Here is a 22,507-nt window from a genome sequence, read left to right on the forward strand (position 1 = left end):
TCCTACCTCATTTGCACATACTGTATATAGACCTTTTGTACTGTATTATTGCCTGTATGTTTGTTTATTCCATGTGTAACTCTGTGTTGTTGTATGTGTCGAACTGCTTTGCTTTATCTTGGCCAGGTCGCAGTTGCAAATGAGAACTTGTTCTCAACTAGCCTACCTGGTGAAATAAAAAAAATAAAAAAATGCCTGTCATAAATTTCCAATAAGCAATTTGTGTCTATTTCACAATAATCTGTTATACTGAGTTGCCTTACCCAGTGACATTACACAGTGGGAACACCATAAGCCTCACACAAGCAGGCAGGGGGCCCTTTGAGTGAGTTGATTGTGAGTTGATTCAATGACTGAATTACTAAAGTGAAGTACCTGGAAACCTGCAACAGGATCATAGCTTTTGTGGAGCGTGGCTACTATGGTCTCCCGTTTCGAGAAAGAAAGAGAGTGAGAGAGCAGATGCAGGCACAGCGGTCCCTGGCCGGTCTCGAAAGACGTGATACTGTTTGGCAGATGCTGTGGACTGGATGACTGGATAACTGACTGAAAGGAAGGATGACGAGTTGACTGGTTGTAACTGGGTGGCTGGATGACTAGATGGAAGGATGACTGGCTGACTGAATGGGCCGATGACTGGCTGACCAGATGACTGGATGACTAGATGGAAGGATGACTGGCTGACTGGATGGGCCGATGACTGGCTGACCAGATGACTGGATGACTAGATGGAAGGACGAAGGTGGATGAGTTGACTGCATAATTACAGTGAGATCCAAAAGCATTGTGACAGTGTTGTTTTGGCTCTGTAATCCAGCACTTTGGATTTGAAATGATACATACAAATATCATACCCCCCAAAAATGCTAACCTCCCCTGTTATTGTAATGGTGAGAGGTTAGCATGTCTTGGGGGTATGATATTTGTACGTCTCTAACTTTCTTACTCATCATTATTCACGATTCATTCAGGATTATATGTAATCATGGTTGCATCCACACTATTTGTAGAAGTGTTTAGAAACATATTATATTCTTATTTACAATAAAAGGGACTCCAAAATGACTCAATACATTATTTACAATTAGTTTCTATTGGGCACCAAATAAACTGAAACACAACCAAAACAAACAGCAAATGCATCCAACAAATTTGTAAAGTCACAAGCTTAATGTAGTCATTGCGTTGTATGAACATGTGACCAAATACTTAACTTTTTACTATTTGAATACATATATAAGTGAATTTGTCCCAATACTTTTGGTCCCCTAAAATGGGAGGACTATGTACAAAAAGTGCAGTTCATGAAAACACCCTCAAATTAAATCTGACAGTCTGCACTTTAACCTCATGTTCATTGAATAATATGAAATCCAAAGTGCTGGAGTACAGAGCCAAAACAACAAAAAATGTGTCAGTCCCAATACTTTTGGAGTTCACTGTACATGACTGCCCACTTGACAAAATACTATAGTATACTGTTTTTGTGTACTTTGCTGTAGTATTCACTGTAGTATTTACTGTAGTATACTGTAGTACACTCCAGTATTTACAGTTAACTATAGTATAAATGTGGTAAAATAAATATGTAGTGTATACTATAGGAATTACTGTAGTGTTTTTGCAGACTGTAATATACTGTAGTAATTACTCTATTGTTTTTGTGGATTTACTGTAGTATTTATATGGAAGCCCTGAAGCCCAAGGCAAAAAAGAAAAGTAGACTCTTGGAATTAGCTTGTCTGAAATAAATTAGTGTCTCGTTCGACTTAGTATCTCGTTCATTCACTGATTCCATCCATTGATATGATTATTCATCGACAGTTCTTTAATAGGGCTGCTTTTGAATGCCAAAGTATGTAGATCTCACGTTTTAACCAATTTGACTTCAGATTCTGATGTTTATCCATGTTTCACCATGTTTCTTCACATTTCAAAGTTGCTCCAAAAGTCAATATTTGTCGTTTGGATAAACCTGGATAAACATCAGAATCTGAAGTCAAATTGGTAAAACCATGAAATCTTGTTGGCTCACTTACATGCTCTGACATTCAAAAGCACGCCTGCTTTAAATGGCTGCAGCAATGGTCTGACAAGCACAACTGGTTCTGCATAACAGATGAGTGGGTATTGTGTGTAGATCGATGAGGATTTTTATCTATTTAATCAATTTCAGAATAAGGCTGTAATGTAACAACATTTGGAAAAGTAAAGGGGTCTGAATACTTTTTCTGCACATGGTAACATTGACTCATAACCCCCCTCATGCATTAGTCAGAGGTCCGGGCTGCTCTGTAGATGGGCTCAGAGCATGTATATGCTCTCTATCTCTCTCTCTTCCTCCCCCTCTCTCTACCCTCCTGGCTCTGTGGCGGCACACATGAACTCTGCCGCCTGCATGAAGTGAACAGACCGGAAAGAGCCAATCAAGGATGAAATAATTGTTCATAATGGTGCTGTGTGTATGTACAGTATGTGGGGAAGATAGTGTTGGACTGGGAGAACGTCTGTTACGTTCAGCTTCACATCATGATTTTGGTTGACTATGGGAACATCTCATATGTGGGATAATGACATAGACATGAATCAGGATCAGGATCTGAGTTTCTATGAGCTCCTAGTGTCATCATAGTGGGTTTGATTCCTGCTGGGGCAACCCATACTGAAATGTCTGCACGCATGACTGTAAGTCACTTTGGATAAAAATATTTTTCTAAATGGCATACAGTCCTCACCATACTGTATGTATTTAGGCAGTGAAGCAATTTTTTATTATTTTGTCTCTATACTCCAGCATTTTAGATTTGAGATGAAAATACAATTTTGTAGCTCTGAGTCTCTACGTTTTCCAATGTACAAAATTCAAAATTCATGAGACCGAATTAAAGCCAGTCGGTCACAATTTACAGTATGTTACAGTAAAAAGTTTCAGAGTATGTTAATGTTGATAATGCCTACAATTACTGTATTACAAACAGTTTTCCATTATAGTGTATTATAGTTGAATATTTGGCCCCATGTTTGGTCCCATATCCATTGCACACAATGACTGCGTCAAGCCTGTCACTCTGCAAACTCATTGGACGTATTTGAAGTTTGTTTTGGCTGTGTTTTTGGTCATGTCTAAATTGTGAATGGTATCTGGAGTAATTGTATTTCTAAGTGAGGAGAGAAGATGTTACTGAATACTTCTCAATTGATCCTGATGATATCATCATGATAAAGAAACAACATGAATGGATCATGAATAATGATGAGTAAGTTTCAGAGGCTACAACAAAATATGATTTTACATTTACATTTACATTTAAGTCATTTAGCAGACGTCTCACCATTACCAATAACAAGGGAGGTTAGCATTTTTTGGGGGGGGGTATGGTCTTTGTGCCTTTGTAACTTTCTCACCCATCCTTATTCATGATCCATTCACAACTATTCCTAATCATGGCAGCATCCACATGAATGTAGAAGTGTTCCGAAACCTCTTCTATTCTCACTTACAAAAAACTTTACTCCAAAATGACTTGACATTATTCACTATTCAGTTACTATTGGACAAGACATGATCGAAAACCCTGCCAAAACAAACTGCAAATACATCTAAACAGTTTGTAGAGTGGCAAGCAGGACACTAAAGTGTATAGGCTTCGCTGTACCGTTGTTTCCAATTACCTTAGAGAAAAAGCCAGCATAGATTCGTTAGCATTATGGTTGCACCATTACTAGGCTACATCGAAAATGTATGGTTTCTAGCCCAAACAGTTCAAAGCATTAATTATAATGCCCAAGTATATCGGGGGAGGCAGGTAGCCTAGGGGTTAGAGTGTTGGGCCAGTAAGTGAAAGGTTGCTGGATTGAATCCCCGAGCTGACAAAATAAGAATATGTTGTTTTGCCCCTAAAGAAGGCAGTTTACCCACTTTTCCCTGGTATTCCGTCATTGTAAATAAGAATTGGTTCTTAACTGACTTGCCTAGTTAAAAAATATAAGACATGAACAGAATACATCAGTGATTTGTATTTCCTGCAACTTTCTGAAGAGGCAATGTACGGGATTGCCCCTGTCTGTGTGTGTGCGGTATGCACTTATGATATGTCTACCACTTTGCGCAGCCATTAGTGATGCTAATGATAACCGCCTTCTGGTAGATGTAAAGAGGGAAAATTCCAAAACCTGGAAAAAACAAACCAAGAAAATGTATTTTATAGGGCCTTAACTATGTAGAAACCTAATATTCCACAAATTACTCTGTAATTTCAATGTGTCGTGTCTTGGCTATCATTAATGTGATGATGATTGTTTTAACAAATCGATAACTATGTTTAATTATTATGATGATTAAATTACTCATGTAACAATTAACTCATCAACAATCTTGGGGCACCACGGAAAAAGTTTGTTTAATGAGTTACCGATTTCCAAATTAACTCTAAAGATATAAATATCTCTTACAGTTCAGTCATCAATCAATCAGTCATTCATTAATTGTTATCTTCTATCAGTCTAATTCTGAATGTCGCAAAATCGTTGGATATTTGCATGAACCCTAGCATAAATGATGAATCAGCAATATACAAATTGGCTTAATTATTTATTTACTAATTAACTAAATAATTACACAGAATTACATAAACACAAACAGAATAGGTTACACATTGATTACTACATACTGCAATGAAAAGTCCCTAGTGGACTAAACCGATATGACGGCTTGTTACACAAATTGAAAAGGCAGGGGCATGTAATAAAGAGCGGGGGAAAAGACAAAGGACTTCACTATCGTACACACAGCTGAAAACTATGATCATAGAAATGCTAATACTTTGCACATGGACGGCCGCTAATTTGAAAATAATTGCAATGTACAGTGGTTCCTCCTTTAAAAGTTGTGTCATACTGCGGCACACCCTGCGTGCTGCTGCAGCATTCTGTAGCACGTCATTTCATTCTCAGCCATTTCTTCTGTTACTACAAGTTATTGCTAGTTTGACCACCAGAGGGCATATTTGAGAAGCATTTGATAGTACTCCATATTGGCATTACCAGAGAATTTAAAACCTTTTTTGTAATAACATAGTATATGGGATTGATTTTAAGTAATTTGGCTTAATTAATTTGATTAATATTATGGTGTTTCCATTCAGAGAAAAACGAATCCCTAAGGCTGTTGTCGATGTGTACAGAGGGTCCCTGGTTCGAGCCGAGGTAGGGGCGAGGAGAGGGACCCTGTGCACACATCGACAACAGCCACCCTTGAAGTATCATTACCCATCGCTCCACAAAAGCCGCGGCTTTTGCGGAGCAAGGTGAACAACTACTTCAAGGTCTCAGAGCGAGTGACGTCAACGATTGAAACGTTATTAGCGCGCACCCCGATAACTAGCTAGCTATTTCACAGCGGTTACACATAGGCTTCATTAATGCCATTCAGGCTGGAAGTTGATACAACTATGAAAGCTGAGGTTCATAGATAGGTTCTGAACTAATATTCATACGAAACGTTTTAGGGTCCATACACAGATCAGCTACATACTGTAGCTAGCTACACATCAATAGGCATGCAGTTATTTTTATCCTTCACTACACAATAAGCAAGTAAATAATTAGCTATGTTGCAAGGCAAGCTTACACACTTGTACATTCAATTTGCAGTAAATGCTTTAGCTTGCTAGATTCTTTACATCCACTGTTTCACAAGACGACAGCCTGGTTTGCTGGTTTTCTCAGGAGTCCATAAAACATTAAACAACACAAATTACAAATTCATTCTCCCAACATTAGCTAGCTGGCTAATGTTAGCTAGTCAGATAACTTGCTAAATAGCGATTTTCGTAAATTAACTTTATGACAAATGTGCACAAACGTTTGTCTCTACATTAACTAACATATTCCTCTCAATTGTACATTTTGTCAGCCATCTTCGCCCAAGGACGGGTGACTCACGTCAAATATCGTCATTGAAACCACTCAATATGTTTGGTCATATAAAAACCTTGGGACCCAAATGCATAATGAGTGCTCTAACTCCCCCTTGTGGTGGTCTGGAGCAATGAAGCCGTGACGCTGGGTAGCTCTAAGTCCCGCGGTGCAAGCTCACAACTTTTAATGGAGGAACCACTGTATATATTTACAATTGTATGCCTTTGTTGTCTCTCTGTTGATATCGCCGGTCCGTCTAGGGTGTAATTCGACAGAAAGTCTGTGGTTTTGTCTGTTAGAATGTTTCTTCCAGACGTACCAATGGTTGTTGGATAGGGAAATGTTCTTTTAGAATGGATTTTTTCGAAGTACCACCTGGTGGTTCTTGGTCGAGGTTACTAGAATAGATACTTTAGAGGTATCTATAGTGGTGAGAGGAAATTGTTTTTCTCTCTCCTTCGGGTCGAGTTTCCTAGGCTAACCGTATTTAAACAGACTGAATGTTCCTGTGTAGTCTTCTTCACTCGAGAGTTTGAGGTTCTTACCCTTTCCTGGTATTGTAGTCTTTAAACCATTTCTCAGCCATGTAGCCACCGTTTCACGCTGTCTGGTCTATATTTAAATTGCCAACCATTCCAACATGTAGCTACAGTGCCTGGCTCTCTGGTCTAATGTAAATTTTGTCAGAAGTGGGTTTTATGCACTTTGGGAAAAGGGGGCATTCCATGACGCCGACGTAACATCTGTGCTCACGTGGGTGTGTCCAATGACTTGGTTAAGACTTTGTATGAAAAACAATTATCTCATTTAGAAGGCTAACATCACATTACATCTTCTCACAAATAGTTTCATATTTAATCATATCAGCTCCCCAACATTTGGATGTGAATTTGATCACTGGAAATATACACATTCAGAGATACAGTTATGTTCTTATACTGTCCTTCATGGGATCCCAAAACACAACTGATCTGACATAATTGTTCTTCAACCACTCCAACCGTTTGGACAATGATAAATATTGTTTCATTCCCCAATCAGTTGATGTTGAAGTATTGGCGGTAGGACTCCCTTTGTTCTACAGAGGTTCTCTCCCTCAATATTGCATGACAAGGAAGAGAAAGTTTCTGTAAGGTATTTTCAACCGGTCATAAATCTGGTGGGGGAAGAGACAGAGAAGGGGGGGAATCTGGCGCCTATAATCCTCACCCAACAGGGCAAGTCATGACAAATATTTGCTTTTTATAATAGGCAAATGTATTTACAAGGTTACCTAATGTCACGCCCTGGCCTTAGTATTCTTTGTTTTCTTTATTATTTTAGTTAGGTCAGGGTGTGACATGGGGTTAGGTTTGTGTTTTTGTATTGTCTTGGGTGGTTTGGAGTGTCTAGGGGGATTTGTTAGAGTGTATGGGTTTGTGTTGAGTGGATGTGTCTAGATAAGTCTATGGTTTAGTGTATGTGTCTAGTATAGTCTATGGTTGAGTGTAGGTGTTTAGAAAAGTCTATGGCTGCCTGATTTGGTTCTCAATCAGAGACAGCTGGTTATAGTTGTCTCTGATTGGGAGCCATATTTAAGGGAGCCATAGGCTTTAGGTATTTGTGGGAAATTGTCTATGTCGAAGTGTTTTGTGTCAGCACTGATTTTTGTATAGCTTCACGGTCGTTTGTTGTTTTGTTTTTTTCCTTCTTAAAATAAAAAGAAGATGTACTTTCCACGCGCTGCGCTTTGGTCCTCTCTCAGTCCCGTTGACGATCGTGACACCTAATAGTTTCTAGGGCACAACATGTGCTTCAGAAGTAGCTAGAATTCATATAGACCCAATAGGCTATATCTCAATAAATTAAAAAAAATCCTATTTTCTGTTACTACTGACTTTGATGTTGTGCTCGCTTAACCCGGAAGGGCTGGCTTCCGGGTTAAGCGAACAGTGTGTCAAGAAGCAGCACGGCTTGGCAGGGTCGTGTTTCAGAGGACGCATGGTTCTCGACATTCGCCTCTCCCCAATCCATATAGGAGTTGCAGCGATGGGACAAGACTGTAACTACCAATTCGGATAGCATAAAAAAAGAAGATTGAAATTACATTTGTAAAAAAGTTTGGTAACATCAAATATAATGTTACATTACACATCAATATTATTACACAAACTTACTGGATAGTTTCTTGTTTGTTGTTATAGGTGTTATTTGTAATTTCTCCATCACCATTAGCTGAATATTGCAGGAATGTTTTTTTTTTAACAACTCCAACATTTTATTGCGGAAGTATGTTCAGGGAATGTTATTAGAACCATCATGTTATAATGTCACACTATAACTTTATGAGACCATTGTAGGAATAATCCCTGCTTGTTGTTATGGGTGTTTGAATAACATATCCATCAACATTAGCAGAATGTTCCTGTAACCACTTATATTGCTCCCGCATTTTGTTGCGGCATTATGTTTAAAGAACATTACCGGAACATTGTGTTATTATTTTCCCTGTTAACCTAAAGAGAACCTTAAGTGAATGTTCTGTGGTAACATCTGATCAACATTTTAGTGAATATTAGGAGAACATTCCAAGAATATTTCATTAAAAACATGAATTAGAAGTAATAATTGTTAGCGAAAACATTCTTTGAATGGGATTTTATCATCCTAATGATAAAAACTAGAACTTAATGAGAATCTTAGGTAATGTTCTGGGAATGTTCCCGGTTTGCTGTGTAGATACCTTCAAATAAAAAGTGCCGTTATGTACTGCCTCCTCATAATTTGATATCAAATCCAAAATGCTATAATGAGTAAAGTTCCAAAATAAAAAAACATGTAGCCTCACTCTCCATATGGTGAGGAATGTATTATGTTCTACATGTAATCTATGAGTCTTTAAATTATGACTCCTACTATCTTATAACATTTGGACCTATTCCCTTTCGTTTTGATCTGTTGTACATTTTATCTCTTTGAGGACATACAGTATAGGATCATTCAAATTGATGATCTTTCGTCTGGCCACTGTCTAGGTTCTAATTCATGGCTACTATGTCTTTCCCTTGAGTTGCAATGTTCTTGCCTGGATGGCATGTCTTACCAGGATCTGTGATCATATGCAGGCCTATGCCTTCATTCATAAATCCTCCTCAATTCTCTCGCTTATCTTCGATTGGGCGGCTGTGTGAGAGAGCACACTGATTGGGTGGCTGCATGAGACCAAACAATGTGATTGGGCCATTGTCAGAGAAAACACTTGCTATCTATCGGATTGGGCCTAGATTGCCAAAAGAGGGCCAGGATTGGGTAGGGACAGGGGAGAGCGCTCTACAGATGGCCAGTGATGATAGCAGTTTACTTTACATACCCGTGGTCTAGAGAAAATCCTCAATACAGAAAACATGAAAGAGCCCGTATTAGCATAATCTGGCCTGTTATGCATGAAGGAGGAAGGGGTGGAGGGAAAGAGAGAGTTGGGGTGAGGTAAAGAGTCAGAGGAGAGATAGGGGGTGAGAGCGAGTGACACGTTATGTTAGTGTTAATGCCATCTAGAGGTGGTCAGAACTGTGTCAATTGAATTACTTGCGCAAATAAGTCTTGTCTCACAAGATGGGTATACAACTGACCAAATCAAATATATCTGTAAATTCACCCTATATACTGTTTGTTAATAGTATATCAGTGACAGTAGGTCAGATGGGAGATTGTGGTAGCGATTGGGCTGGGGCGTGTTTGGTCAGTGGAATTCTGGGATTTCTTGACAATGACAACGAGACACATCGGCGTATCCCGTGATTCCCTCTGGCACAGCTGGAGAAGCAGGGTCGCTATGGCAACAGTGACGTTGGGCATCGCCAGAGGAAAATGAAGAATGGAGAAGGAGGAAACAGGGAGTGAGAGACATATAGAAAGAGGGGAAGGATTGAGGAAAGAGGATAGAAAAGCTTATCATGCTATCTTCTTTCTGATTCCGACTTGATGACGTGGGGGAGTTGCTGCTGATTTGGAACGATGGTCTTTATGTTAAGGGGCCTTAAAGTTATTGTGAGCCAGATGAGCCAGATGGATGGTTCAAATTTAATCTTCTGCTTTATGACAAAGTGTAGACCTACAGCAAATGTTGAAAAAACAAATTGTACACATTGCTATAACATCTACTATCAGTTCAAGACCCCATATTAATATATTATTTGTATTCTATTCACTTCTAACACACTTCCTTCTGCCTTTGACAGCTCTTTCGAGAGGTTCGGATAATGAAAGGTTTAAATCATCCAAACATAGGTAAGGCCCACATTTAATGATCTGTTATACAGTGCATTCGGAAAGTATTCAGACCCCTTGACTTTTTCCACATTTTGTGATGTTACAGCCTTATTCTAAAATTGATTAAATTAATTTGTAAATCTACACACAATACCCCATAATGACAAAGTGAAAATGGGTTTTGAGACATTTTTGCAAATGTATTAAAAATCACAAACAGAAGTACCTTATTTACATAAGTATTCAGACCTTTTGCTATGAGACTCGAAATGGAGCTCAGGTAGATCCTGTTTCCATTGATCATCCTTGAGATGTTTCTACAACTTGATTGGAGTCCACCTGTGTTAAATGAAATTGATTGGACATGATTTGGAAAGGCACCCACCTGTCTATATAAAGGTCCCCCAGTTGACAGTGCATGTCAGAGAAAAAACCAAGCCATGAGGTCTAAGGAATTGTCCGTAGAGCCCCGAGACAGGATTGTGTCGAGGCACAGATCTGGGGAAGGGTACCAAAACATTTCTGCAGCATTGAAGGTCTGGCCTCCATCATTCTTAAAAGGAACCACCAAGATTCTTCCTAGAGCTGGCCGCCTGGCCAAACTGAGCAATCGGGGGAGAATGGCCTTGATCAAGGGGGTAACCAAGAACCCGATGGTCACTCTGACAGAGCCCCAGAGTTGCTCTGTGGAGATGGGAGAACCTTCCAGAAGGACAACCATCTCTGCAGCACTCCACCAATCAGACCTTTATGGTAGAGTGGCCAGACAGAAGCCACTCCTCAGTTAAAGGCACATGACTTCAGGCTGTAATCACTGCCAAAGGTGCTTCAACAAAGTACTGAGTAAAGGGTCTGAATACTTATGTAAATGTGATATTTCTGTTTTTTATTTTTTATAAATTTGCAAACATTTCTAAAAACCTGTTTTTGCTTTGTCATCATGGGGTATTGTTTGTAGATTGAGTAGGAAAGAAAACAATTTCATCAATTTTAGAATAAGGCTGTAATGTAACAAAATGTGGAAAAAGTCAAGGGGCCTGAATACTTTCCGAATGCACTGTATGTAAGTATGTGTGTGTTTATGCGTGCGTACGTGTGTGCTTGCGTGTGGGTGTGTGTGCATGTGTGTGTGTTTGTTTATGTTGATATGTTGCAGTTCTTGCTCCTGGCACCTGCTACCATACCCCGTTCAAAGGCACTTAAATATTTTGTCTTGCCCATTCACCCTCTGAATGGCACACATGCACAATCCATGTCTTAATTGTCTCAAGGCTTAAAAATCATACTTTAACCTGTCTCCTCCCCTTCATTTACACTGATTGAAGTGGATTTAACAAGTCACAACAATAAGTGATCATAGCTTTCATCTGGATTCAGCTGGTCAGTTCATGTCATGGAAAGAGCAGGTGATCTTAATGTTTGTATACTCAGTGTAATAACATGTGTAGTCTAAATGGCCCATTCCTGTCTCATCTGCCATGTGTAGTCTAAATGGCCCATTCCTGTCTCATCTACCCAGACGGCAGGCTTTTGTCTAAGCCTCTCACTGTGTTTAATAGACTGATACACTACACTACGTGTACATACAGTAGCTAGCTACAGTAGGCCCAGGGTTGGGTTGGCAAGGGGGGTAGGGAACAGGATTTTCTAAAGATGAAAAAAAAGAAATGCCATTAGACTAGACCGGCGTCATGCCCCACTGTATTTAGCAGGCCGAGACAAAGATTTGTGTTTTTGAACGATATGGGATTTGATTAATTTATTATTTTTAATCGGATTTTATTTGTGCCTACTACAGTGCAGCTGTTCGAAGTGATTGAGACGGATAAGACCCTTTATCTAATCATGGAGTATGCCAGTGGAGGTGGGTACATCTGCCTTCCTGTCTGTTTCAATAGACCTAGCTACTGTCTCTCTGTAATGGCTGATTCGCTTGTGTTTGATTAACAGGGGGGAAAAGTATAAATAAACCAATGGAGATGACTCAAAATCACAACCTAATGCTACGGTTGTACATTACGTACTCCTACTGTATGTGTATGTAAACATAACATAATGTTGCATATTTTACCTTTGGTGTTCTATGAAATTATATTATAAATGTGGGGGGGAGTGTGGAAATAGGCTTATAGCTTAGGACTGGGGTTTTAGTGGCCAGGGAAAATATTTCTACCAGCATGAAATGTCATTAGGATAAAATATAGGAGGCAGCAGGCCACAGCCCCACAGTCTCTGTCATGACAACATTACTGTTAGGCCTTTGATATTAGCTACTGGAAACATATTAGTTTAATAACTGTTAATGATGGTTGGAAACACAGAATATTCTAAGAGTACAATATGGAGTAGAATACGAGTATAGTACGAGTATACATTATAATGCATTGAAACACATTTTGTCACATATCTCCTTCATTATCATGTTGACCACTCTTCTTTTTTTCAGGTGAAGTGTTTGACTACCTCGTATCTCATGGGAGAATGAAGGAGATTGAAGCCAGAGCCAAATTTCGGCAGGTATGATGACCACTGTGCCTCACACACCTGTATGCTGTCTATACTGCATATCTGTCTGTCTGTTTGTCTGTCTATCTGTCTTTGTCTAGTTGACTGTCTGGCTGGCCGCTAAACTTTCTATCTGTGTCTATCTGTACATCTCTGTCTTGTCTGTCTGCCTCTGTTTGTCTTTCTGTCTTCCTTTTCCATTCGGCTTGCTAGCTGACTGGCTGCCTGCTAACCTGTCTATCTGTCTGTCTGTGTATGTACAGTTGAAGTCGGAAGTTTACATACACCTTAGCCAAATACATTTAAACTCAGTTTTTCCACATTTCCTAACATTTAATCCTGGTAAAAATTCCCTGTCTTAGGTCAGTTAGGATCACCACCTTATTTTAAGAATGTGAAATGTCAGAATAATAGTAGAGAGAATGATGTATTTCAGCTTTTATTTCGTTCCTCACATTCCCAGTGGGTCAGAAGTACATACACTCAGTTAGTATTTGGTAGCATTGCCTTTAAATTATTTAACTTGGGTCAAACATTTCGGGTAGCCTTCCACAAGCTTCCCGCAATAAGTTGGGTGAATCTTGGCCCATTCCTCCTGACAGAGCTGGTGTAACTGAGTCAGGTTTGTAGGCCTCCTTGCTCACACACACACGCTTTTCAGTTCTGCCCACAAATTTTCTATGGGATTGAGGTCAGGGCTTTGTGATGGCCACTCCAATACCTTGACTTTGTTGTCCTTATGCCATTTTGCCACAACTTTGGAAGTATGCTTGGTGTCATCGTCCATTTGGAAGACTCATTTGCGACCAAGCTTTAACTTCCTGACTGATGTCTTGAGATGTTGCTTCAATATATCCACATAATTTTCCATCCTCATGATGCCATCTATTTTGTGAAGTGCACCAGCCCCTCCTGCAGCAAAGCACCCCCACAACATGATGCTGCCAACCCCCGTGTTTCACGGTGGGATGGGTTCTTTGGCTTGCAAGCCTCCCCTTTTTCCTCCAAACATAACGATGGTCATTATGTCCAAAACAGTTCTATTTTTGTTTTCATCAGACCAGAGGACATTTCTCCAAAAGTACGATCTTTGTCCCATGTGCAGTTGCAAACCGTAGTCTGGCTTTTTTGTGGCGTTTTTGAGCATTTGCTCTTCCTTGCTGAGTGGCCTTCAGGTTATGTCGATATAGGACTCGTTTTACTCTGGATATAGATACTTTTGTACCTGTTCCTCCAGCATCTTCACAAGGTCCTTTGCTGTTGTTCTGGGATTATTTGCACTTTTCGCACCAAAGTACGTTCACCTCTAGGAGACAGAATGCGTCTCCTTCCTGAGCGGTATGACGGCTGCGTGGTCCCAGTGGTGTTATATACTTGCGTACTATTGTTTGTACATATGAACGTGGTACCTTGAGGCATTTGGAAATTGCTCCCAAGGATGAACCAGACTACAATGTTTTTTCTGAGGTCTTGGCTGATTTCTTTAGATTTTCCCATGATGTCAAGCAAAGAGGCACTGAGTTTGAAGGTAGGCCTTGAAATACATCCACAGGTACACCTCCAATTGACTCAAATTATGTCAATTAGCATATCAGAAGCTTCTAAAGCCATGACATAATTTTCTGGAATTTTCCAAGCTGTTTAAAGGCACAGTCAACTTAGTGTATGTGATCTTCTGACCCACTGAAATTGTGATACAGTGAATTTTTCAGTGAAATAATCTGTCTGTAAACAATTGTTGGAAAAATGACTGTGTCATGCACAAAGTAGACTTGCCAAAACTATAGTTTGTTAACAAGAAATTTGTGGAGTGGTTGAAAAACTAGTTTTAATGACTCCAACCTAAGTGTATGTAAACTTCCGACTTCAACTGTATGTCTGTGTGTCAGGTTGTCTGTCTGTCCGTCTGTCTGCTAACCTGTCTCTCTGTCCTCCAGATCGTGTCTGCTGTCCACTACTGCCACATGAAGAACATTGTCCACCGAGACTTGAAGGTAAGAATGCGGACATTTTATAGAGCTTGATTGAATGGCAATTTACATGTACCTTTTAGTCTTTTGTGACCCACCACCTGGAAGCTTGTAAACTCACTTTTGAGACAATGGCCTTTGAATGTTTTGGTATCTAGTGAAGAGCTCCTTTTTGTCTATACCCATTCAGCACCGTTCACACCCTTTAGCCCCACCCATCTCGTTTAGCTCTCGGTGCATTCAGAGCGCACACTTGACTCTCTGGTTGATTATTTGTTTACCTCTGGATAACATGAAAACAGCCTAACCAGCTCCGCTGGCAACAATTTCATTACGCTTTTTTTGCAGACGTTTAATGACACCGGCCTTAAGACATGTAGCTAGCTAGCTAGGTAAACAATGAACCTAGCTAGGTTAACAACGTGTAAGATCACACACGTCACATAACGTTAGCCAACGAGCCAGCCAGCTAACGTTAGCTAGTTAAACAACAATGAACATAGTGCCAAATCATGTCATTACTACCCTGCATGAATATGTTGGCAGCTAACCAACGAGGTTCAATGTTTGCTAGCTAACATTAGGCTCTAACTAGAAAAGCAAACGGCTCTGGGATACAAATAATAACATCAGCTAAGGAGCCAGCCAGCTAACGTTAGCTAGCTAGCTAAAAGTACACTTTAGCTTAAGACATGTAGCTAGTTAGCTAGGTAAACAAGGAACCTAGCTAGTTAAACAATGTGTAAGATCACACACGTCACGTAACATTAGCTAACGAGCCAGCCAGCTAACATTAGCTAGTTAAACAACAATGAACATAGTGCCAAATCATGTCGTTACTACCCTGCATGAATATGCTGGGTGCTAACCAACCAGGTTCAATGTTAGCTAGCTAACATTAGTCTCTAACTAGAAAAGCAAATGGCGCTGGGATACGAATAATAACGTCTGCTAGCTAGAGAGCCAGCCAACTAATGTTAACAGTACACTATAGCTTGAAATGAAACCACTTTCTGTCAAAATTAGAAATGTGTAATATCTGAAAATGTAGCTAGCTAACGCTAGACTATCCTACCTATATACATCATCATACATGATGGACGCGTCTCCCTGTCATGGATACCATGCCACGGTTGCCCTTAGTTTGAAGATGTAATCCAGAGGCAAGGGTTTTCTCCATTTCTTTAGCTATCATACTCTAATTCCACTGATTTCAAAACTTGATCCTCCAGAAAGTGGAGAGCAACACTTATGCAGCTCCACTACACAATATATATTTTTTAAAGCCACGTTAGACAGGATTACCAACACAGACTGATCAGCTCAAATAGACACAAGCCTTCTATATGGCAGACCAATCCAAACTCCTCTATCTCGGCATGTCCAGCCCGCTCATTATCTCAGCCAATCATTACTAGTGGGAAGGTTGCTGACTTTTTCTGTGGCATGGCTTAACCAATAAGGCTCGTAATGTAACAATTTTATTTGTATTTACAGATGGCATACAAGTTTGTTATCAAGGCACATGAAAGTTAACATGTTTCAGAAGGCATTTCTGCCAAAAAACACATTTTGATAAAGATAAACGTTAAAATGGCTCTCCTGTGAAGTCGTGACTTACGACATACGCCTAGTTTCCTGAAACGGGTCACATTTAGCAGACGCTCTTAACCAGAGCTACTTACAGTTAGTGCGTTCATCTTAAAATAACTAGGTGGGACAAACACATATCTAATGGCGAAAGTTAAAACTGCCAAAAATGCACAGTCAAAGAGGAGAATAATTATTGTCAAGGAAATAAAAAAAGGTTTTAATAGAGGCGTACTAAGACAAAATAAATGTGTGTGTGTAAACAATAACACGAGTGCAGCAAATTAAGACATTTATTAAAATGAGGGAAGTGACTGTTAAACAAATAACTATGTAAATGAGGAAAAGCTTTGCGCATTAAGGAAATAGACACCTGGCTCAACTAGAAGTGTGTCTCTATTAAGCGACTGTTGTGTTCAGTGATTTAAGCAAATAAACACCCGGGCTATTAATTGAAGTTTTACAGATATTGTGATTATTGTTGGATATTTACATCCTTAAACATAAACACAGACAGACGGAATGTGAGTCACTTCTTCTCCCAGTGTTTCCGGTGTACTTATCTATAATATATCCTATAGCCTAAAATCCTATATGACATGCTCTCTTTCTCCCCCTCCATCTCCTCCCTCCCTCCATCCCTCTCCTCCATGCCTTCTTACACCCCTCCCTCCTTCTCTTCCTCCCCTCACCCTACCCCCTCCCTATCCTCCCTCCGTCCCTTCTCCAGGCCGAGAATCTCCTGCTGGACGCCAACGCCAACATCAAGATCGCCGACTTCGGCTTCAGCAACGAGTTCACGCTGGGCAACAAGCTGGACACGTTCTGTGGCTCTCCACCCTATGCCGCCCCGGAACTGTTCCAGGGGAAGAAATACGACGGGCCCGAGGTGGATGTCTGGAGCCTGGGGGTCATACTGTACACGTTGGTGTCAGGGTCGCTGCCCTTCGACGGGCAGAACCTCAAGGTGTGTGTTTGTTAGAGGTGGACGTCTGTAGTCTGGGAGACATGCTGTATACGCTGTATATGCGTGTGTGGGGACAGGTGGGGGCAGTGTGTCTGTGTGGCTGGTAATTCGAATGCTTCATAGGTTATAGCGTTGTGCAGAGTGCATTTAGTGCGCAATGGGTGTCTTATTTCTACTGTACTGTATGTCTGTGTTGGTATGTGTCTGGGTTGGCCTGTTGTGTTTGATGTGTGTTTGACAATTTCTGTTTTCATATGTATTTGGTGTGCTTGACAACACATGTTTGGTGTGTGCTTGACGACTTGTTTTTGGTGTGTGCTTGCAATGTGTTTTTGATCTGTGGTTGACAGTGTAGGTTTAGTGTGTGTTCGTCGTGTGCTTAAAAACGTGTGTGTTTGTCACTGCCCACAGGAGCTGCGTGAGCACATCCTGAGGGGAAAGTTGCGTGTGCCTTTCTACATGTCCACCGACTGACACTAACCCTTAACCTCTGACCTTTACCTTAACCTCTCCGCTCCATCGCATCCTATAGGAGCTTCGTGAGCGTGTCCTGAGGGGGAAGTATCGCGTGCCCTTCTACATGTCCACCGACTGCGAGGGGATCTTACGCCGGTTCCTGGTGCTCAACCCTACCAAGCGCTGCACCCTAGATGTGAGGAGGACCAACCCCCCCAACACCAATGCCTGATTCACACTATAGGACCAACCCAAACCGTACTGTTCTAGCTTGGATATTTTCTTTTCACATTGACCTTTGCTACATAGTTTCAGCAATTATAGTGGATTTGTAACCATGCCATCCCAGTACAGCTCGGTTTGGCTTGGTTTGGTTTGTCTCAGTTCGGTAAAAAGGGAATAATAACAGCAGTATATGTCACACACTAATAGCCCAACATGTAATAAAGCACCAAAGCACCAAACCACCATAACAAGAATATCACCTACATCCCCAAAACCACAACACACACAAACACACACACACCACACACACACACACACAACACACACACCACACAACACACACACACCACACACCACCACACACACACACACACACACACACCACACACACACACACACCAAATCAAATACAATTTTCCACACCAAATCAAATCAAATTGGAGTAATCAAGGTGATAGACAGTGAACACATTTAATACCACCTTGCACACTCTTGCCTGCATATAACTGATCTGGGGCTTAATCATTGAGTCCAAACAGTTGCAAAACATTCTGTGTGAAATGTAAAATAATAAGAAAAAAATATGACGAAACCTCTCTCTCTTTGCTTCTCCTTATATTTTGAGGAAATTAATTTGTTCAAAACTGTTCAAGTATTGTCTTCTCTCTCTTTGAGTCAACTACTTACCCCGCTTCATACACTACATTGCTAGCTAGCTGTAGCTTATGCTTTCAGCACTAGATTAATTCTATGATAGGTTGGAGGACGTTCTCCAGAAGTCATCATAATTACTGTGTAAGTCTATGGAAGGGGGTGAGCACCATTGTATTGAAGTCAATTGTACCAGAGGAGGACGGAAAATAGTGTCCTCCAGCTACACAAGGGTGCTAACCTAGAGGGTGTTGTTGAGGCTGCTGTAGACCTTCATTGCAAAACAGTGTGTTTTAATCAGTTATTTTTGGTGACCGTGAATATATTTAGTTAGTTTTATCTAAAAACAATTCTCTATTTTTAGGATTTCTAGGATGTTCCTCCTCTGAGGAGCCTCCACTGACACAACACACACACACTTACCACACCACTTACACACATTTCACACACACACACACACACACACACACACACACACACACACACACACACACACACACATTACACACACACACAATCACACATGCACACACAATTTCCAACTTTACTTTCTAACATTGAATCTTGTTGTGATGCCACAGCAAGTCATGAAGGACAAGTGGATAAACGCAGGGTATGATGAGGATTCCCTGAAGCCCCATATAGAGCCTGTCGAGGACTACAGTGACACTAGTCGCATAGGTGAGCTAGCTATGTTCAGGCCACTGGGTTGCCATCCACCATTTTGTCTCTAAGGGCAATGTGTTACTCTTTCATTTTGGCTCTCATGACATCTTTAGACAGGTCACTTGATGCCGATTTGACATTCTCATGAAACACATTTCAGATATATGTATCTTTAAGTCCTAGTTTAAATCTGTTCCTGAAATTCAGCAGGAACATTAGCTTAAAATTATTTCCAAAATGTCTGCCTTCTTTTTCCTCATCTCCCCTCATTTGTGGTCCTCAGAGGTGATGGTGGGGATGGGCTTCACTCCAGAGGAGATCAAGGACGCTCTGCTCAACCAGAAGTACAATGAGGTCACCGCAACTTATCTACTGCTGGGCCTCAAGAACGAGGTGAGATGTCTGGGCCTGGCCACCAGATGGCAGCACACGATATCAATGATCTATACAGAAATACACAGCAAGCCCTAGTAATCAGTATGTATGCTTGAATTAGGTAAGAATGTGTTATTTTGTAAGGACATACTAAAATGTTTATTTGATTAATAATTCTTTAGGCAAACAATAGAGGTATTTTGATATTTATATAGCCATATTATGTGAATTTGAAGTAAAACAACATACCGGTACACAGAAAGCCACAATGCTCTTGGTGGCTCCATATTCAGTCCATGCAGCAGGCTAAAAGGAGGTGGTTGTCTTGGTAACAGGATGGCAGCGAGTCTCGTTCGGCCAGTACCCTGTCCCTGGCACGGATCCGGCCCAGCCCCATCACCAACGGGACCAACAAACACTCCCCGGCTACTGCAGGCTCCTCTTCCTCCTCTTCCTCGCACAGCAAGACCCAGCGCAGCACCTCCACCTATCACAGGCAGCGGCGGCACAGTGACTTCTGTGAGAGTTCTACTGTACCTTCTACTGTACCCTCTAGTCTACTCTAACCCTAACCCTAACCCTTCTACTGTAGATTTCACCGTACTCTACCTTTCCTCACCTGGTCTCATATCTGCTCCATATACTCAGCTCCTGTCCTGGCCACTGACTAAGTGTGTGTGTGGGTGGGTGGGTGCGTGCGTGCGTGCGTACGCATATGTGTCTTTGTCCGTGCCTGTGTACACACGCATGTATATGTGTGCGTGCCCTGTGTGTGCACGTGTGTGTATATATGTCTCTGTGTCTGTGTGGCAGTGTTAACATGTGTGTTCGCCCCTCAGGCGGGCCCTCCATGCCCGTCATGCACCCCAAGCGGAGCCCCACCAGCACGGGTGACCGGGAGCTGCGGGAGGGGCGCATGCCACCGCGTAAGGCCAGCTGCAGTGTGATGGGCAGTCGCTCGCTGCCCCCCTCCAGCCCCATGGTCAGCAGTGCTAATAATCCCAACAAGTCAGAGATCCCCGACCGCCGCAAGGAGATGACGGCCACCACAGTGAGAAACAGTGAGGTAGGAATGGTGGGMMGGGYYGGGGGGGGGGGGGGGGGTTAATAGGGCTGCATTTGAAATGGAACCCTATTCCCCAGTGGGGGCTGCTGAGGGGAGGACGGCTCATAATAATGTCCGGAACGGCGCAAATTGAATGGCATCAACCATTCCACTCATTCCGCTCCAGTCATTACCACGAGCCCGTCCTCCCCAAGTAAGGTTCCACCAACCTCCTGTGCTATTTCATAAGTAGTGCATTACTATACAGAGAATAGGGTGCCATTTAGGATGCACCCTAGCAAAGATTTATGTTTCAAGCTCTGCGTTTGAAATGGCCCCTTGTTCCCTAAGTCGGTGGTCACCAGCCTTTTCTGAGTCAAGATCACTTTCTGAGTCAAAATGCAAGCCGAGCTCTACCTCTCAGATTTGATTTGAACATGACTTTAAAAAAGCCTCCGCTCTTCCTCCCTCCTGTCAGAAAAGGAAACACATTTTCCCAGCAGATGGTGAAACTCAAGTCGCACTGCATTATTTCTGCCTCGTGCACACATTCATGTTGTTACTACTATGACCAAAGAAAGTGAAATATTCCTTGGTATTGAAAAAGACACAAGCCGCTAATAATAACAAGGCAAGCTTATCGGAACATTTTGCCATACTCATTCATTGCGGCTGTAGTGCTGGTTGTAACGTGAGTGGGAGAAGGGAGAACGCCCATCTTATGGCTTCTAAAAGTTTTGAATGAAGTGTTGACGGTGTTGAATAACAACTTAAACATGAACTTACTCTTAAAAACTAGAGTCTCTCTCTAGTCATGGTTTTAAAATAAATGAAATCTCACAGTATCAACTTTGCTGTGCGCTCGAGGCTGTGCAGACACAGTGATCTGAGATATCTGATTGGCCAGTGGTAAGGTGCTCTTGGTTGGCTCTCTGGGCCTGCCGGGTAGGCGGTGTTCTACTGTCAGACACATGAAATGGTTCAAAATGGGAAGAATTTGCCTTCCCAGTGCTAGGACTGCTGAATCAAGTGCACAGTGTCCACAGTGCAAAACAAATAATAGGAAAGCAAAGCGTGGTTGGTGATCACTGCCCTAAGTAGTGCATTACTATACAGGGAATAGGGTGCCATTTCAGACGCACTCTAGGTTAGAAAATGGTCGCTAGCTATACGACTCCTGTTAGTACACATAGGTTTATACAGTATATAATATTTTCTGGTATATAGGCCGTGTCCAAAATATGCCTCACCTACTATTTACTAAAACTACATTCTGTGTACTAATCTTACTACATCCAATTTAGGACATAATGTTTAGTTAAAATGTATGCAGTAAGCAATATATGTCAACATACAAGGCGCACGCATACTGAGAAGGCGTCGTCTAATGGGTTCAATTGGGTCACCCTGTCTGTATTTTTGTAAAAAGCTGAGGGATGGACCTGGAGAAATGTAACCACTCTCAAATTCATAGACAGAGCTATGGAAGCCAGGACTGACAATCCGTGTGTCACGCCCTGACCTTAGAGATCCTTATTTATTCTCTATGTTTGGTTAGGTCAGGGTGTGACTCGAATCTATGTTTTCTATTTTGTGTTACTGGTGAGTATGGTTCCCAATCAGAGGCAGCTGTCTATCGTTGTCTCTGATTGGGGATCATATATAGGTTGTCATTTTCCGTTTGGGTTTTGTGGGGAGTTATTTTCTGTTTAGCTGTTTTGTTGCCTGACAGAACTGTGCGCTTTCATTTCACTTTGTTATTTTGTTGCGGTGTTCAGTTTATTAAAAATCACGAACGCCTACCACGCTGCACCTTGGTCTCCTTCTTCATCCGACGACACACGTTACACCGTGATATCAAAATTATAGTTTTAACAATGTTTTGAGGCT

At 41.3% G+C, this 22,507-nt stretch overlaps 1 protein-coding gene across 3 annotated transcripts in view; it reads left to right on the top strand.

The window, feature by feature from the left end:
• Nucleotides 1–22,507, top strand: part of LOC111980254 (MAP/microtubule affinity-regulating kinase 4-like) — a 47,471-nt gene that overhangs the window by 12,048 nt on the left and 12,916 nt on the right. For all 3 annotated transcript variants that reach the window (XM_070449336.1, XM_024010944.2, XM_024010945.2), the window contains exons 4-13: nt 10,137–10,185; nt 11,966–12,031; nt 12,614–12,684; nt 14,610–14,666; nt 16,963–17,199; nt 17,732–17,851; nt 19,113–19,212; nt 19,481–19,590; nt 19,908–20,091; nt 20,412–20,638. In XM_070449336.1, coding sequence (XP_070305437.1) covers nt 10,137–10,185; nt 11,966–12,031; nt 12,614–12,684; nt 14,610–14,666; nt 16,963–17,199; nt 17,732–17,851; nt 19,113–19,212; nt 19,481–19,590; nt 19,908–20,091; nt 20,412–20,638 — 1,221 coding nt within the window. The remainder of the gene's footprint in view (nt 1–10,136; nt 10,186–11,965; nt 12,032–12,613; nt 12,685–14,609; nt 14,667–16,962; nt 17,200–17,731; nt 17,852–19,112; nt 19,213–19,480; nt 19,591–19,907; nt 20,092–20,411; nt 20,639–22,507) is intronic.

Source organism: Salvelinus sp. IW2-2015, linkage group LG20 (genome assembly GCF_002910315.2).
Source record: "Salvelinus sp. IW2-2015 linkage group LG20, ASM291031v2, whole genome shotgun sequence".
Classification (NCBI taxonomy): Eukaryota; Metazoa; Chordata; class Actinopteri; order Salmoniformes; family Salmonidae; genus Salvelinus; species Salvelinus sp. IW2-2015.